Genomic DNA, 18,677 nt, shown 5'->3' on the forward strand with positions numbered 1-18,677 from the left:
GCCGCCCGCCGGCCCTGCCCGCCCTCGGCCCACCCTGCAGCCCCCATACCCGAGCTGCAAGGGAGTGCGACGGAGAGGGTCCAATCACCCGGCTTCTTGGAGGTCCAGAGCCCTCGAAATTTGGTGCAAAATCTGGGAGGGAGGAAAGGCTACTGCTTTCAACACACTCACAGAGTAGTACGGTCATGAGTGCCTCCAGAAAGTGTAGGAACTGCCCAGTTCTATCGGCACAAACACCCACGCAGTGCGGAATCGGTCAGTCCCAGTCTAGCTTCTGCCTCTTGAGCTGAGAGCAAGTTACTTCGCCTTCTGGTCCTGGGCCTTTCTTTCAAGTGAGAATTGTAATAATCTCTACCTCGTGGGGCTGTTGTAACAACGGTTAAATGAGATAACAATATAAAGGATCTAGCGTATGCTTGACAGGAGCAGGGCGCGATCGATGGTGCTGGTGTTGGCCCAGGATGAGGTGGAGGCTCACCTCTGCTCAGGTAATAAGATCCATTGTTGGACGGTCATAATGCTTGGGAATTTCTTCTAGAGATGCGAGCGGCCTTTCCCTCTCACTGAGAATCATCATTCGGTCGCACTGGTTCTGGTTCCTGAATGGCAGTCTTTTCCTTCTTCCTCAGCCACTGAACCCCACATTTAAAGCCTGACCTAGGCCCAGCCAGGCTTGCTTTCTTTCCAGGTTCTGGTTGTCATCCTCATTCAGCTCCTGGGTGGCCAAATCCTCATCTAATCTGGTATCCCTCTTTTGGTTTTCCCTGGCTTTCACTTCTTCTCACAATGTGGTGCCCCAAAGGGGACTGGATATCTAGAGCAAGGACCTTGTCGCCCAGAGGACAGCAGGCTTCTCTCCTGGTTGGGTCCCCTGGTTGGCTCTTCTGACTTAAGGGGACCTTGTGAGTTTGTGATGCCAGATTCTTTTTTTCCCTCTCCTCCTCCCCCTTCCTTCCTCCTTTCCTTCCTTCCTTCCTTCCTTCCTTCCTTCCTTCCTTCCTTCCTTCCTTCCTTCCTTCCTTTCTTCCTTCCTCCCTCCCTCCCTCCCTTCCTTCCTCTTTCTTTCTTCTCTTTCCCTCTCCCCTTCCCTCCCTCTTTCTTTTCTCATAAATTTCCACCTAACCAGATTTCCCAGTCTTCTTCTTATGTAACCAATTTTCCACAATCTCAACACAGGATTTAGCACTCATCCCTGGTGAATTTCATCTTGTTGGTTTCAACCCAACTTCACAATCTGTCAAGGCTGCCTTGAATCTGCTTCAGTCACCCATTGTATTGGAGCTCCCTCACAGCCAGCAGCCATCTGCAGGGTGGAGAGCAGCTTCCCTGCCTCCATTCAAGGGATTCTGGACAATACCAGGCAGCTCAGGGCCAGGATGGAGCTTTGGAACAACCTCATAGAGCTCTCCTTCAGCTTTATCAAAATTGTTCAGTTTTAAATCCAGCTCACATTTCTGTCTTGGCTATAAGGGAAAATGCCAAATGCTTTGCTGGATCAAGATCAACTGTCTGGGGCTATCCAATTGCAGTGGTGGGGTGGAGAGGGAGTCTGGCTGGTGTGTAAGGATCACAGCGGCTTAACCTTTTCCTAGGAAAAGTCACCCAACTAAAAACCTGTTCTGGAACTTGCCATGCATGGATGTCAAATTGTTTTCTTTGCAAAATTTACTTTTTATCCCTTTGGGTAAAATCAAATACCAGCCGCTCTTGTGAGGTAAGTCTATTCATCAATGGCCTCCCCCAACACTTAGCATCTAGTCCAAACTCCTACCCATGGCCAAAAGGCGCTGCCTACCTGCCCCCACCCCTGACCTCATCTGCACCCTGTGCCGGCCTCCAGTCCATGGGCCCCCTGGCTTTTATTTATTTATTAAAAAAAAAATTTTTTTTAAAGATTTTATTCATTTATTTGACAGAGAGACACAGCGAGAGAGGGAACACAAGCAGGGGGAGTGGGAGAGGGAGAGGCAGGCTTCCCGCTGAGCAGGGAGCCCGATGTGGGGCTTGAACCCAGGACCCCGGGATCATGACCCGAGCCAAAGGCAGACGCTTAACGACTGAGCCCCCCAGGCGCCCCTTAAAGATTTTTTATTTATTTGACAGAGAGAGAGGGAGAGACACAGCGAGAGAGGGAACACAAGCAGGGGGAGTAGGAGAGGGAGAAGGAGGCTTCCCGCCTGGCAAGGAGCCCGATGCGGGGCTTGATCCCAGGACTCCGGGATCATGACCCGAGCTGAAGGCAGATGCCCAACGACTGAGCCACCCAGGCGCGCCTCCTGGCTTTTATTTAAACACATCAAGCCTGCTCCCACCCCAGGGCCTTTTCACGGGCTGCTCTTTCTGTCCAGATCGTATTATTCTTGTGCGGCTACCTGGCTCGTTCATCCCTCTCTCTGCTCACCTCATCAGAGGCCTTCCCTGACCGCTCTACCTAAAATGTCAGCCCTCTCCCACGTAATTCTACCGGAATCTCCTTACCTTGATTTTTACTCCCAGCACTGACCACCACTGACCAGACATGTATGTGCTCATTTACTTTTTTTTTTTAAGATTTTATTTATTCATTTGAGAGACAGAATGAGAGAGAGAGAGAGAGCACAAGAAGGGGAAGGGTCAGAGGGAGAAGCAGACTCCCTGCTAAGCAGGGAGCCCGATGTGGGACTCGATCCCGGGACTCCAGGATCATGACCCGAGCCGAAGGCAGTTGCCCAACCAACTGAGCCACCCAGGAGCCCCGCTCATTTACTCTTTACCGCTGGTTGAATGTAAGTCTCACAAGGGGCCGGCACTTTGCTTTCTTCACTGCTCCATCTGAGCACTGGGAGAGTACCGGGCACATGGGAGGTGCTCAATCAATATTCACTGAACCCATGAATCAACACATTTCTCAGGACTCCAGGTGGACCCCCCATCTATCCCGGGACTCCAGTCCTGGCGGGCGGAGGCGGGAGAGTTCTCTTCCGCTCCTAGCGCTCCTGTGAGCTCCCTGCCTGGAGCCCTCTTTCCTAACTGAAGAGCCTTCTCCTTGATGGGGAGGAAGGGTAGCTGGACAGCAAAGCCCGCTCTCCTCTCCCTGGTGTGATGCTGCTTTCCTCAGGCTGAGGGCTTAGTCAGCCTCCCCCGGCCCCCTCCTCACCTGAACATGGCTTTAAAGGCTTTTTTTTTTTTTTAATGGGAGTGGGGAGAGCAAGTTATATTCCCGAATCTCAGGTCCACTTGAGGCTTATCCCTCTAAAATCACGAAAAAAAAAAATACTGTTGAAAGCTGTCCACCAGGGACCAGCCTGCCTTCTCTGATGCTCCCAGCCTCCATGGCACCCGGCCCCCTCAGACACCCCATCCCCCTCCAGTCTCTCCGGGAGGCTCTGCCACCCTTTCTCCTCTGTTCCGCCCCGACTCTCTACTCCCAGACACTCCCCAAAGACAGTAATTGGCGGAGACACTCTCTGCACACACTTCTGCTAGCCCCAGCCCCTCCCTCCAAACATCACCTGTCCCTGGTCCCCTTCTCTTCGCAGACCCAAGAGGAGGCAGCATGCTGGGGGTTGGGGCTCAGCCTCTTTATTGGGCAGCAGGGAAAGGAGTGGCCAGCTCTCACCGGAGGGGGAGAACACCAGGAGGCCTCCATGGGACAGCTCCAACCCGTGGGTGAGCAGAGTGGGGGGGGCACACGGTGAAGATTGGGCAGAGCAGGCACAGACCCAGCCTTCCTCCTAGGACAGGGCACGGGCTGCCCCCTCACTCCTCCTCATCTTCTTCTAGTGGCGGCCGGTTGCGCTTGAAGAAGCCAACCTGGGGGTGCACAGGGGCCGGGGACAGGGTGTAAAGATGATCAGTGGGCCCACCGAGCAGCAGTTGAAGAAGCAGGCTAGAAAGCAGCCAGTCATGAGGTCCTCCCCCTGGACCAGCAGAGAATCAGATCCCACTGCATGCACAAATGGAGGCCTTCCCCATTCAGGCATAACAGATGTAACAAGTTACTTGTGTTTAATTTGTCTTTTTCCCCTGAATTTTTTTTTTTGAAGATTTTATTTATTTATTTGACAGAGAGACAGCAAGAGAGGGAACACAAGCAGGGGGAGTGGGAGAGGGAGAAGCAGGCTCCCTGATGTGGAGCAGGAAGCCTGACGTGGAGCAGAGAGCCTGACGTGGATTCGATCCCAGGACCCTGGGATCATGACCTGAGCCGAAGGCAGGCGCTTAACGACTGACTGAGCCACCCAGGCGCCCCTCCCCTGAATTTTTTTACAGATTATTTATTTATTTGAGAGAGAGAGAGGGAGAGAGAAAGCATGAGTAGGGGGGAGGGGCAGAGGGAGAGGGAGAAGCAGACTCCCCGCTGATCAGGGAGCCCAGATGTGGGGCTCGATCCCAGGACCCCAAGATCATGACTGGAGCTGAAGGCAGATGCTTAACTGACTGAGCCATGCAGGCGCCCCTCCCCTGAATTTTTCTTAATTATTGGCCATTATGTCTCTATGTGACTCAAGCGCCCAATGATATGTATTTGATGACTGTAAGTCTAATACATGATTTTCCCTAAAAGCACCATGACTTCCCAGGGCTTGAGCACTTGAGCGAGTTTGAGAACAGCCCTCCTGGCTCAGAGGAGGGAGTGACCCCGCAGGGCCTCCCCAGAGGGTCTGGATCAGACTCGGGTCTCCCACCTCAGTCAGGGGGGGAGGGATTGGGAGTTGAGCCCTGTCCTCCTTAGACAGGGAATTCCTGCAGGCAGGACTCCCTCCCTGTGACTCTTCCTCTCAGCAGGGAACAGGCTGAAAGGCCTTAGGATTTTAGGGGCCACCTCTCCCAGGGGTCTGTGCCCTGGAAGAGGTCCTCTGGAGAATGACACTCTTTAATAGTGGAGATGTGAATGGACCCTGCGTCACCATCTCTCTCTGCCTCCCTGTGAGGTAGGGCACGGCCAAGCCTGTGCCCACCCAGGGACCCCACCCTCCCTTCATGCCTCACCTTCCACATGGCCAGGACCAGGAGCGTGAGCAACACCAGGCCGCCGAGCGCGCCTACCAGCACCCACCAGATGGGAATGTCCCTTTCCTCCAAGGCTCGAAGCAGGTGCGTCTGCACCTGAGGGCAAACCCACATGTTTTCTCAGTCACCTTGACACCTGCCTCTCCCAAAGACTCAAACTTGTGGGCTGAGGACCCCCAACCAAGCCACCTACCTGTGCCACCCCTCAGACCCGGGGATGCCCCGCCCCCACCGTGTGGGGCGCCGACGCTTGGGAAGACAGTGGGTCCTGCAGGGTCCATACTCACCAGAGTTTCCCCACTAGGCAGGCTGAGGGCGGGCACAGCGTAGGGAAGGGAGGAGACGTTGAACCAAGCTTGCGACTGCAGCACGAACTGATCCAGTGGCCTCTGAATGGGGTGGGTGAAAGCCATTTACGTGGGCCGATTGGTAGCAGGAGTCCCGGCCCTGGCCTAATCCCCTCCCCTCAAAAGTAAGCCTTGCCCTCACTCCCTCTTCAGCCCCTGCCGCCCCATCTCTCCCTAGAGCAAGCTTGGGCCCCGCCCCCAGAAAGCCCCGCCCACCGGCACCCCCCTCCCCACCTGCTGGAGGCCGCGCCGCTGCAGGAAGGCCAGCACCCTGACCATGGCCCGCTGGCCTCGCTCCATCTCCTGCAGCTCGCACTGCACCACCGTGTGCGGCCCCGAGTCGCAGCTCTAGGGGGATGCCTCGTTAGTTCCCAGCCCCTCGGACCCCCTCAGCCCTCACCACCCCAAGGACCCAACAACAGAAAGGGGCAGCAGGGCCAGGGAGCTCGGGCCTCCCTCGCAGGAAGGGCCTCAGATTCAAGCTTCTGACTTTATCTCTGAATGGGGCTGCTCACACGGTTCCAGAGATGCAGGGAAAGGGTGGGAAGAAGTGGGTCATCATACAGCGTTCAACACCCAGAACTTTTTTAACTCTGCTTTGGCATGTCTTCATTTTCTTTAATGTCCTGGGAACCTCTGAAGATTCAAGGACCCCCACCCGGCCCCAGACACAAGACCAGCCCCAGCCTTCATACGCACCTGGAGCATTCCTTGGGACCAACGTGGTCCACCCAAGGCCCACATCACATTGCTGGTCCCTCTCCCTGCCTCTCAGAGCCTCTGTCCCCTGTGCCCCAGGGAGACCCCAGCTGGAGACCATGGAGCCTGCTCACCAGGAGAACTGGATCCTGAGGCCTGGCCGGCTGGTTGGACCCTGGCAGGGACGCCTGTCTGCGCTCCCGCTTGTGATGCCCGGGGGAGGTCGGGGAGGGGCTGGGGGTCGGCAGCCTCCAGTTCAGCTGAGGAGGCAAAGAAGCAGTGGGTCCAAGCTCCACTCATCCCCCTTCACTCCCAGAGGGGCCCTGGTTGATGGGCTGGGGCCCCACCCACAACCCTTTCTTCCAGCCAGGCTCTCACCTTGTAGGGGTTAGGAGTGGGCTGGGGGGAGCACTGAAGCCCCCCCTGGGGCTGTATGTCCAGGATGTAGAGCAGGTCAGAAGGCTGGGACTGGCCAGGGAGGCAGAGGCTGAGGCGGAGGCCGCTTACAGTGCCGGGGCCATTGTTGTGGAGCTGGCGAGTGGGAGGCCAGATGTTAAGTGGCTCAGCGCCCACCGCGTAACTCCTGGGTCCCTCCCCCCCCCACCCAGCCTGGGTCCCAGAAGGCCCTTCATACCTCATAGGTGTGCTCCACTTTGGGGCCCCAGATGTCGGAGCTGTTCTCCCTGTTGTCTTCCTCGGCCACCACCACCAGGGAGGCTGGAAAGGAGTTCCTGCGGGGCCCGAATCCCTCTGGGTGAGGTTGATCAGTTGACTCGCCTATAGGGGTTCCTCCAAAGCCCTCTGAAGCTGAGGGCTCTGCCTGCCATCTCCCTGATCTGCCCCTGGGCTCACCCTCGCAGCTCCACGTGGGCCTCTGCCCGGACTGGGACATCCAGCAGCACAGCCTCGCTGTTCGGATTCTGGCTGTTCTTGCTGGAGGGGAGCGGATAAGGAGAAGCAGGTCAGGGACACCTGCCCAGTGGACATCAGCACTCTCTGGGGCAGGGCCAGAATTTCAGAGGGGTCAGGAAGCGCTAACTCCACAAACAGCTTGCCACACTGAAGTTAGACCTGGGAAAGACCTTCTTCTAGGGCTCCAAGACCCAGACACAAGGCTCTGGGGAAGAAAGGGAACGGGGAAGTCTGAAGAGCGGGCATCCCAGAAGATCCTTCTGGAAGGAGGGCATCTGAGGGTGTCTGCATCAGGATCAGCCAGGGGAAGGGAGGTGGGTAGGAATGTTCCCCAGTCCAGTACCTTCTGATCTGTAGCCAGAAGGACACACGTTCCCCAGCCTCTTCCAGGTTCTCCACACTCACCAACATTGTGATTCCTATCTGAGAGACAGGGAGGGCCGAAGTCACGGCCCAGATGCCCACTCTGGGCAGCCCTGTCCCACTATCTCAGAAGCCCACTGAGAGAGGGAAAGCCACTCAGCCAAGAACACAGGGAGTGTGAGGACCAGGATTCTAGCCTGCTAGAGCTACAGGACTCCAAGCCAGCCCCTAAAACTCGGCTGTGTCTGAGCCCCTGGTGGAGCGGACCCAGCACCCACGCCTTGGGGCCTCACCCGGGCATTCCTCTTCATGGGGTTGCCCAGCTCACACAGCACCATCTTGGTCTCATTCTCCTTCTTCTGGTTACAGATGAGTCTCTCAAAGCCCTTCAGGGAGGTAGTTTCAAGAAAGCAGATGGTTGGAGTATCCCATATACATGCAAACTCCCTTGGAAAGTCTGCAAGGGACTTGTGTGCCAGGGTGGAGAGGGGGGCTTCTCAGGGTGGGAGTCTGAGGGATGTCACATTCTCCTTTACGTATCCCCGGGGCACCTTATTATTTTCTTTTTTTTTTTTTTTAAAGATTTTATTTATTTATTTGACAGAGAGAGACACAGCGAGAGAGGGAACACAAGCAGGGGGAGAGGGAGAGGGAGAAGCAGGCTTCCCGCCGAGCAGGGAGCCCGATGTGGGGCTCGATCCCAGGACCCTGGGATCATGACCTGAGCCGAAGGCAGACGCTTAACGACTGAGCCACCCAGGCGCCCACACCTTATTATTTTCAATGACATTTTTGGAAATAAAAAACACAAAACATTACAGAGACTATGATCCCGTTGTTACAAACTACATCAACAAAATAAAAAAAATAAATAAATATAGGCCCATGTAAGTGTCTGTCGATGTTGAGAAAAAAGACTGAAAGGAAGTCCACCAAATGTTAACAGAAGTTCCCGTTAACACAGTTCTTCTGACAGAAGTTCCCGTTAACATTTAGTTCCTGAGCTACTTTTGGTTTGGGTTTTTTTTTTTTTTTAAAGATTTTATTTATTTACTTGACAGAGAGAGGCACAGTGAGAGAGGAAACACAAGCAGGGGGAGTGGGAGAGGGAGAAGCAGGCTTCCTGCGGAGCAGAGAGCCCGATGCGGGGCTCGATCCCAGGACTCTGGGACAATGACCTGAGCCGAAGGCAGATGCCTAACCAACTGAGCCACCCAGGCGCCCCTTGGTTTGGGTTTTAGAATAGTCCTCGGATTTTATGCTATTAGCAAGAACACCTTTTCCAAATTAAAAAAAAAAAATCAAATCACAGTTTTTACAGCAACGCTTAAGAGAAGCGGGGGCTCTCAGGTGGAAAATGAGAGGCAGGGCTCTTGTACCTCCCAGGTCCCTGGGAATGCCCCCAAGGTGGGGCCTCACCTCGATGTTGCTGACGGCCCGCATGTAGTGGGCACCTAGGGGCAGGTGCACGGCCAGCTCTGCTTCGTAGGCCCCCTCGCCCTCGTTGGCTGCATTCATCTGCAGCTCCAGCACATTATCGGCTCCAATGAGGAGGGGGGAGCCCACCCTGTGGGGAGAAAGGAGTAAAGCGGAGGAGGCCGGGCCCAGGCCCAGGGCCTGGGAGGGGAGTGAGGACAGAGTATCAGGTGGAGAAGGGCTGTCATGGGGCGGGCGGCCTCCTCACACGCTGGCGGTGAGCTGGAGCTGGGGCACACACAGGTCATCTTCCCCACAGTCCAGGATGATTCGGGTCTAGAAGAGGCACATCAAGGTGTGCGGGTGAGTTGGGGACATGTGAAGTTTGGGGGGAGGGTCACATGAGGACTTAGGGAATTAGAAGGTCTGAGAATGAAAAGGAGTTTGGAGCTGACATCACGGCTTCAGGGTTTGCATCAGGGTTTGGGATGATGTCAGGACGGTGACATCAGGATTTATGGGTTTGTCAGAGTTTACAGGTGACGTCAACAACATGTGGGGCTTGAATCAGGGTTTAAGGAATTTTGAATTTTGGGGGTTTTCATTAAGGTTTAGAGTGACATCAAAGATGAGAGGTGACATCAAGGTTTTGGGGTTCCCATTAGGACCTGGACACTAACCCTAACCCTGACTTTCTGGCAGGGGTCCTGCACCTCCTTTGTCTGTTCCCACCCACCCCCACCTGCTCCTGAACATGGGTGTCTCCATGAAGCACGACAGCAGGGGCTACTCCATCCTTCCTGGGTTGCAAGGACACATTGAAGCTGAGCACAATGGGGCTCAGCTTGTCCCGGAAGTCGGCCTCGTCCTAGGGAGGGGACAAGAGTCAGACCATGCACCCTGCCATACATGTCCCACTGACCACCCTCGTACCCGCAGCATCCAGCCCATGCCCCAGGGCTGGAGGAACAGGATTGCACACCCAGCCCTTCCCATCCCCAGCCTGGGTGTACTCGGAGGAAGGCCACGGTGGTGTGGCAGATGGGGCTGTGCCTCCCGCCCAGGTCCAGATGCAGCGTGGTGCCCGCCAGTTGCGAATTCAGCAGTAACACCCGCCGGCCCTGGCGGGGCTTCTGCCGGTCCAGCTGCAGCTCGGCGTTTAGGGCTGGCAAGGGAAGCAGGGAGGGTCAAGGTCTCCCTGGCCAGCCTCCAGGGGAACCAGACCCACCGCCCTTCTGTCCCCATGACGACACTCACGCAGCTGCTGAGGAATGTTGTGCCCAGTGGCTCCTACACACATCTGTATGTTAAAGCTGCAAAGATAGGAGTTGGGCTCAGGGGCTAGGGCCCCTCAAGGTCCCAGACCCTGTCCGGCCCATGCCCTCTGCCTCCTCACCAGCTCACGCGCGCCTGGGTCTGGGGCAGGACACAATTCTTCACAGCAGGATTCAGTGAATCTTGTACCAGCAGCTGGACATTGGCCATCACCACTGGCTGAGCTCTGGTGGCATGGGGGGAGGCTTGCCATTGTGGGCCCCCCTGGCCCAGTATCCTCTGATGGTGCGGACCGTCCCCCACCACGCCCCTGGAGCCGGCACTCACCTGTACACAGCCACCTTGTTGGCCCCATAAGCTCCCACCAGGAGGTCTACAGATATTGGAGGGGTCAGAATCAGCCGTTAGAGGAGGCATGGGGTCCTCATCTCAGCTTTCTCGAGGTTTCCCACACCATTCCCCCCCCCCCCCCTGGGGTTTCGACTTGGTCTCCCCTGGCCTCCCAGCCTCCTAGACGGGTCAGAACACTCAGTGGGGCACAGGCCCCTGACTGTGTCTTTCTGCATCTCCAGCTAATGCCCAAGAGCCCTTCTTGGCTAGCTGGACGCATTCCAGGGGCACCTGGGTATCCATTGTCATCGATGTCTGCGGCACCTCGCAGGGAGAAGCCGAAGCCAGAGCCTGCCGGGAAGGGGCTGTCCAGGATCTGGGAGGGGCGGGAGCTCAGCCCCTCGCTCTGCCCCAGGAACACCAGCACTTGGCCCCGACCACTGGGACCTCCATATGGGGCGGCCACTGCAACATCTGGAAGGAGCAACAGAAGGGGAGGGGCTGTTTGCTATCATTTTCTCCAATTTCTGTTTGTTATCCCGGTGGCCCTGAGCTCCCTCTCCCGGGAGACCTCAGGGGATCAGCAGCGGGATACAAGAGTCAGCGTCAAGGAGGCACCTGCCCTGCCCTCCAGGAGTTTACAGCTGAGTACAAGAGAGACCTGCCAAGTAGGATGATTATAAAAACAGTAGCAGCCCTTGGTATCTATTGAGGAAAATATATTGACATAATTTCATTTAATCCTGAAAATTAGGCATTATTATTCCCATTTTAGATGAAAAAACTGAGTCCCAGAAGATTAAATAACCAAGACCTATTAAGTAGTGGCCCCCTTTTCCCCTAGGGAACTTCATCCCATTTCTTTCTTTCTCTCTCTCTCTTTTTTTTAAAGATTTTATTTATTTTAGAGAGAGAGAGAATGCGCATGCGTGCGCGAGCAGGAGGGGCAGAGGGAGAGGGAGAGAATCCCAAGCAAGCTCCACGCCCAGCACGGAGCCCAACTTGGGGCTCCATCCTATGACCCTGAGATCATGACCTGAGCCAAAATCAAGAGTCAGACGCTTAACCAACTGAGCCACCCAGGCTCCCCCCTTCAATTCCACCATGCAAACTCAGAGCCACACTATGGGCTTGTCATCACTAATAACTTTTAAGATCACTCTTGAAAATGTATTTGTTAATCATCATAATCTTATTACTTTATAAGAGTTCTTTACATGTGACAGCAATAAGATCTTTTATATATATGTTGTAACTCTCTTTCCTTTGTCTTCTGACTTCGTTTTCTATGCACCTTTTTTCCTTTAAAAAAATCTATTGATTTTTCTGATCGAGTTACATGGAATTCATCCAAATAAGTCTACCCTGACCAGTCTCATCCCCAGGCTCTGGGCCTCCCCTCCCTCCTGATCTTTAGCATCTTCATCTCTTTGCTTATTTCTGACCATTCGATCACCCTGGTCAGATCCTCTGCCATCTTACCCCATTGCCAGTCCTTAGCAAACCCGGCCAGACCTCAGCAGATGGGGCCCCAGGGATTCCTGACCGCCCATCTAAACTAAGGATGGATCAAGGCGGTGCCCAGTGGTCCCGAGGGGGTTCTGCTCAGCCCCCTCTCCAACTCTGCTCAGCACCTATTTCAAACTTTCTTCAAGCTCCCAGCCCCCTACCTCCTTCACAAAGAGAAGCAGCCCAACTCTTGTGCTATAAATCCGAACCCTCCTTCCCCAACTCCTATACCCTGCCACTAGGCTAAATATCCCAGCCCAGCCTTCTCCGAGGAGCATCACAGGGACACTCCTCTGGCTCACTTCCCTCACCACCCTGTTTCCCCACAAGATCATTTCCGCCACCTTCAACCTACTCCATATGCTTTGAAATAAGAATCACCTTCTCTTGATGTTCATCTTTCAGGAATCATCTTTTCTTTTTTCTTTTTTCTTTTTGTCCTTTCACAAACTGGTTGAAGGAGCGGTCTACAGTGGCTGCCTCCAGTTCTTCACTTCCATTCTTACCCTGCCCCGTGGCATTCTGACTTCTGTGCCTACCCAGCCCTGAATCGGTTTCTTCTCACTGTCACCAATGACCTCCTTCTTGCTAAAGCCCACGGAGACTTCTCCAGCCCCATCTAACGATGTCTTTAGGCAGCATCTGGAACCACTGACCCCCTTCCTCCTGCTCAGAGCATTCTCTTGCTTTCAGTTCTGGGCCATGAGATCTCCTGGTTTCCCTTCTACTTCTCTGGACACTCCTGTCTCCTTTCTAGACTCACTTCCGCTAAACGCTCTAGCTCCCCCAGGGCTTTGTCCCATGCCTCTTCTCACTTCACAGGTGCCCGGGGCCTCATCCACCCTCCCCAAGCCCCTGTCTCCCACTCGGAACTCTCTGGTGCCAGTGGGAAGGCACACACAACTGTTCTCTGGATGTCTGCCTAACGCTCCCAAGCCCTTCAAGGTCAAACAGGCCCAGAGCTGAACTGCTGATCTCCGCCCCTGCCCTCCCCTCCCCAGGCCCGATACTTGGCCTGAACTCCAGGCAGCAAAGGCACCAGCACCCCCTCAACTCCTTGCTCTCTCTTAGCTCCACATCCAGCACCCATCGAGTCCTAATAGTCCAGGTACTGAATATCTGTGAAATCACCCATCTCTAACTACACTGCCAAAATCCACACCCAGGTGGTCACCATCTCTTGCCTGGACGAATGCAAACAAATCCTAAGTGGTCTCTTTCAACTCTTCTCCCGAAAAGCCCCCTTCCCCGGCTCCCGCTGCCCTCCAGTCAAATCCGTGGTCTTTGTTGTGGCTGTTAACCACTCTGCAGCAAGTGGGGCTCCTCTCTTCCCTTACCGTTGTAGCCATCCCGGTCAAGGTCGCCCAGGGGTGCGATGGCCGAGCCGAATCGCCCGTAGAGCTGAGTGCCAGTCAGCAGGAGGCTGGGGGCGCCCAGCACGTGGTGACCTCGAGGCTGCAGGAACAAGTACACGCGCCCCACCTCGGCCAGTTTGCGGTCAGCGCGGCTCTCCATGTACAGTGGGGCGCCCACCAGCAGGTCGTGCCTCCTGCAGGCCAGACGGGCAGTGCAGTGGGGTGGGCTAGGGGGATGCTGCGGGCCTGGGCCAAATCTCGCCCATTCCATTCTCACCCTCCCGCTCCCCTCGGTGATCGTCAGGTGGGAGTGGGCGAGGAAAGGAGGAGACCGAGAGCAGTCAACCCCTCTGGTGATTGGGGACCCAAACTGGTAGGGATGGGGCGCCCCTCACCCATCTCCGTTGACATCAGTGACGGTCACCGAGTGTCCAAAATACGAAGCCATCTGCAGGAAGACGAGGCGTACTTAATTCCCGCCCCCAGGCCGGCACCCTCTCTTACACATAGCCCCCCCCCCACGCCGTGGAATATTCTAGGGTTCCAATTCCCCAGCGTCGGCCACCCCCACTGGGGCGGGCCTCCACCTGCTCTCCATGCAGCTTGTGCAGCGTCTGGTGGTACGAGTTCAAAATTTCCACCTGCACGGAGAACGCACAGGAGCGCGTCATTCTTGCTCCCCAGGACAGCCTCCCGTCTCCGGTGAGAAAGGGAAGGAGGTTTAGGGGGCTTGTGAGGCTGAGGAGTGGGGTTGGGGGCTTTGGGATGCCCGGTGGCGGGACAGGGCACTCACCGCTCCCAGGGTCCAGCTCCAGGTGGGGGCACCGAGGACATACTCTGGGGAGAGCCGGACCCCAGTGAATGAGGTCCTTCGAACCTACCCCCCTCCCACCCGCCATTCTGCAACCCAGAGGAGATTTCGGTGTGGGGCCTGGAAGTGCTCCTCCCCGGGCTGGGCTCCCCAACCTTTGTCCCTAAATGGATTTCTTGCCTGTAGTATTGAGATCCCCGTCGAACTCTCCCACGGCCACCGAGTACCCTGAAGACACAGCACGAATTAATCTTTCTGGGAGGGCGAAGCAGGGAGAGGGCCAAGGGCGAGGAAGAAGGGGACTCAGAGACCACCCAGTCCAAACCCTGCATTGTGGAGATGGGAAAACTGAGGCCAAGACCTGCCCTAGGCTGCGCAGCGAATCCAGGGTGCGAAAGATAAGCTGGGGCATATGGGAGTGGGGCGGTGGCGGGGAAGCTGTGGGAGCCGAGGGCGCAGGTGCCTCAGGTGCGGAGGTTGGCCCGCTGGGGATGGCGCTGCGGCAGGGGCAGGAGCTGTCCGGCGCAGTGGGCGGTGATAGCGTGCGGGGAGGCCTAGAAGGGGGGCGCCAGGGTTACCCCGGTAGCCGTCGTAGTACTCTGGCTTGCTGTAGTCGAAGGTGAAGCTCTGGTTGGGCACGTGCCACAAGAGGGTGCCTGGGCGGTAACTCGAGATGATACTGGTAATGGGAGCCCGCGCCAGGAGACCTAGGGCGCAAGGGACAGCGGGTGTGGGGGCCGAGACTCCTGGGGTCTCCCCAGGCCCAGAGAAGGGAGGGAGGTGTACAGATGGGCAGGTACCTAAGAAAAAATAGCCGCCAGGGGCCCCAAGCACCAGCTCTCCAGCCTGAAAGGGAAGCCCTGGAAGTGAGAGGGAGGCCTGTTTGGGAACCGCCCCCACGCCGCTTAGGCTCCCTTCTCGCCTGAGTAACCACGGAGCTGAAGCCCGCTTCGCAGTAGCGCCGGTCGTCTCCTGGAGGGGGAAGGGGGCGGGGTCAGCGAAGGGGCCGATCGAGGAGTGTGCACTGGAGCCTGGGCCGGGGCGGGGCTGGGAGCTGGGCCGGGGCGGGGCTAGGAGCTGGGCCGGGGCGGGGCTAGGAGCTGGGCCAAGGAGTTGGGCCACCGGGGATGCCAGACTGAGAGTAGGCCTAGGGGGCGCCCGGCGGGGGGGTGGGGTGGGTAATTAGATTGGGGGCGGAGCTAAGGTGCCGTGAGTGGGCGGAGACAAAACGGAGAGCGGAACTCACTAAAGCCGTTTTTCACGTAAACCTGGCTCATGGTGTTAGCCCGACAGGGCGAGTACTCTGCGCGGTGGCCGTTCTGGAGCTGAGCCACGAAGCAGCCACCTACGGGCGTCTTCTCAGCCTCTTCGGTCTTTTCTAGGGCGTTCCAGTGCTGCCAGGGGGCGCAGGCCTGGAGCAGGGCCACAGGAGAGTGGGGAACCGGCGGGACTCGGCGTTGCCCCCCTCCACGTGTCCCTGCCCCCGACTGCTCTCTGTGCCCCGTTCCGCGGCGCCCACCACAATGTTGTCGTTCCAGCTGACGACCGACGCCCCCAGTCCCTGCCGGGACTTGAAGGTTTGGAAGGTGTGGGAGCCTACGTGTCGGGTCTCATCATCTGGAGGGCACAAGAAGGGTGGGGCGCTGAAGCCCAGCCGTCCACGATCCCTGTAGCCCCCCCCCCCCTTTTCCCTCCTTGCGCTGGACTCACTGAGGTGGAAGGGCAGCAAGGTGCACTGGCTGCCCTCGGCCCTCCAGGGGCACAGGAACACGCCGCCTGTCTCCTCCTGGCTGGGTCCCAGGGTTCGCGGGGCGCCCGCCACGATGGCCACTCTGCGTAGGAAAGCTGGGTGAGCGCGGTGCGGATCCCGAGGTATCACATGGCCCGGCGCCTGCGCTGAGAGCACTACCCAGAAGAGCTGTGTGCCTTGGAGGGCACTGGATCATCTTCCCTCAATGAGGCATCACAGACCATGGAGGCCAGCCTTCTCATTTTATGGGCAATGAAACTGTCTCCCAGTGAGGAAGCCACGTGCCTAAAGTAGTCTAGCAAGTTAAGGGTAAAGCTGGTACTATAACCATTTGGTTTGATTTAAATATGAGGAGTTTGTCATCCTTGCTGAGAAAGACCTCCTAAGCTCTGCACACCATCCACACTCCATATCCCTCACCCTTGTGCCCCACACCAAAAGTCAGGGGTTGACATGCTCCCTAGAACTTAAGATTGTTACCAGATACCTTCCTGAGAGCTAGTTTTAATGGCAAAGAATTAGGGAAGCTACTGAGCACCTCTAAAGTGAGGGTACTGATATCACTGAGGACCTTAGTAGATCTAGGTTCAAATCATAGTTCTACCATATATAAATTGGGGACAATACCAACCAATGTCAGAAGTAACTGAAATCAATGTATGAGAGACATTTTTGCACGGTGCCAACCAAGTAACATATAACAAGTACTCAAAAAAATGCTGTAATTTTTTTTTCTTTTAGCTCGCAGGATGTTTAAGTAATGCCTATGAGGCCAATATCTGTAGAAAGAAAGGGAAAGGGGCACCTGGGTGGCTCAGTCAGTTAAGTGTCTGCCTTCAGCTCAGGTCATGTCCTGGGATCGAGCCCCACGTCTCCTTGCTCAGCAGGGAGCCGGCTTCTCCCTCTGCCTGCCGCACCCCCTGCTTGTGCGCTCTCTCTCTCCCTCTCTCTGACAAATAAATAAAATCTTGAAAAAAAAAAAGGGGGGGGGCGCCTGGGTAGCTCAGTTGTTAAGCGTCTGCCTTTGGCTTAGATCATGATCCCAGGGTCCTGGGATCGAGCCCCACATCGGGCTCCCTGCTCTGCGGGAAGCCTGCTTCTCCCTCTCCCACTCCCCCTGCTTGTGTTCCCTCTCTCGCTGTGTCTCTCTCTGTCAAATAAACAAATAAAATATTAAAAAAAAAAAAAAGGGAAAGGAGCAGGAGTGGGCAGAGAAAGGAGTATGGTGCAGATTCAGGCCCAATGACAGCCATGGGCCAACAGCCTGGGAGCTCTGGAGCTAGAAGGACCCTTCAGAACCGTCCCAAGTTGAGGTGAGAATGTCACATCCTCACGCCTCTCTCCTCCCTCCACACTCCTCATTGATCAGTCGCTGGTTGTAGGCCACCTTGGAAAGGGGACTTTGGGGGAGGTGACTCTTCAGCAGAGGAAATCCCCCAAGAGGCAGATACTTGAGGGCTGCCTGCCATCCCCAGGGGTGGGCATCACAGCGCTACCACAGTAAGTCCCTAGTGCAGGGTAGTTACTATAAAGAGAAGGAACCAGGACTCTCATCTTGGAAGTCTGATTTCGCAGCTGACTAATCCCAGCCATTAATGCTCTATCGTTTCTTTTCAAATATCTGTAATTTTGATGGGGATGAGAGGCATGGAGTAGAAAAGCAAGGTGGGAGTGGGTAGACAGTTTTGCAAGTCAATTTCAGACATGTGCTCCTCTCTGTATTTGGAGGAGACCAAGGTGGAGTAGGTCATACAACTGATCCTTGAGGGAAAAAATAAGGCATCAACTTTTATCTTCCCTTTGTTCTTGCTGTAGTTTTGGTGTCCACCTTCCCATTTGTGCCCCTCCCTGACACCCTTACCTGAGCTAGTTCTGACAGTATTCCTGAAAAGAACTCATTCTGAATAGAGCCTAAAAGTCTCTTTGCTCAACCTCTATAGCAAATGGGGAGCTTGAGGTTCACAGAAGTGGTGATGGTGGGGAATCCTCTCTCCCAACACCCAAACTTCACCCCAGGCTCACCTCCCATGGTTGTCCTTGTAGAAGTCCAGTGAAAACCCAAAGTGGCTGCCATTGGGGCCTGTGTACAAGGTGAGTTGCACTGGGTCCAGGTTCAAGGCCCAGGCTGGAGGGATGGCACCAGGTCCCAAGAGCAGCTGCACCCACTCCAGAAGCCAGAGGGCATGAAGTGGACACACAGCTCTGGCCATCTTCCTTCTCCCACAACCTCCTAGGCAGGAATGGGTGAGCTCCTTCCTCTTCCTTTCAGTCTCCACCACAGGAAGGCTTTTCTTATCAAACTGGAACCCACTTGCTGAGCAGCAGGCAGAGGAAAGAGCCATATGGTTTCCTGGATTGCCAGAAAGGGGGTGAGGCCACCCCGGGGGTGGATGCTAATGACTGAAAGCCATGACTCCTCCCTTTTCCTGAGAGTAGTTTATCACCAAGTCCTGTTGGTTCTGCCTCTCAACTATGTCTCCTGAATCTTCACATTTCCACTCCCACCATGCTAGTCTAAGCCACCATTCCTTTCTGCTTGGGGTAGCATAACCATGAACTGGTCCGTACACCTCCACTCTAGCCGTTCTACAGCTCTTCGTCCCCACCTCACAGCTGCCTGCATTGCTGTGGCCCACTGTGACTTGGTCAGAGGTGGAGGAAGGAGGAAGGAAGCTGCTGTCCCCTGATAAGACTTGAGGCTGCTATATCCTTTTGGATAAGGCACTTACCCACTTCCTCCTTCCAGGGTCTTGGTCAGCCATATTGGTGTAGCAAGCTCCTTCACTCTCCCTCCATCTCAGGCCAAGTCTTAGTGTGGCCACAGCAATGCAGCTGGTGCTGGTGAAGGGGTGGTGAAGGGGAAAGGAAGTGGGGATACAGTGGAGTCCAGGGTCTTCTGGTTCACAGGCTCTGGGACT

The 18,677-nt window shown here is 55.7% G+C and overlaps 1 protein-coding gene across 1 annotated transcript; it reads right to left on the reverse strand.

Annotated features, from left to right (window-relative positions):
* Window positions 1–3,409: 3,409 nt before the first annotated feature.
* ITGA2B (integrin subunit alpha 2b) lies at window positions 3,410–17,975 on the reverse strand. The gene is made up of 30 exons (XM_032396491.1): window positions 17,782–17,975; window positions 15,720–15,841; window positions 15,529–15,626; window positions 15,256–15,421; window positions 14,932–14,981; window positions 14,810–14,855; window positions 14,588–14,716; window positions 14,190–14,237; window positions 13,992–14,035; window positions 13,786–13,839; window positions 13,594–13,646; window positions 13,181–13,392; window positions 10,626–10,808; window positions 10,332–10,377; window positions 10,126–10,230; window positions 9,987–10,042; window positions 9,743–9,894; window positions 9,472–9,597; window positions 8,998–9,065; window positions 8,733–8,880; window positions 7,607–7,699; window positions 7,294–7,373; window positions 6,891–6,971; window positions 6,673–6,769; window positions 6,417–6,569; window positions 6,173–6,298; window positions 5,574–5,687; window positions 5,280–5,381; window positions 4,972–5,088; window positions 3,410–3,792 (listed from the first exon to the last, which is right to left on the reverse strand). The coding sequence occupies exons 1-30, from the start codon at window positions 17,967–17,969 to the stop codon at window positions 3,739–3,741; spliced, it is 3,111 nt and encodes a 1,036-aa protein (XP_032252382.1). The 5' UTR covers window positions 17,970–17,975; the 3' UTR covers window positions 3,410–3,738.
* Between the last annotated feature and the right edge of the window lie 702 nt (window positions 17,976–18,677).

Source organism: Phoca vitulina, unplaced genomic scaffold (assembly GCF_004348235.1).
Source record: "Phoca vitulina isolate PV1807 unplaced genomic scaffold, GSC_HSeal_1.0 scaffold92, whole genome shotgun sequence".
In the NCBI taxonomy this organism is placed as follows: domain Eukaryota; kingdom Metazoa; phylum Chordata; class Mammalia; order Carnivora; family Phocidae; genus Phoca; species Phoca vitulina.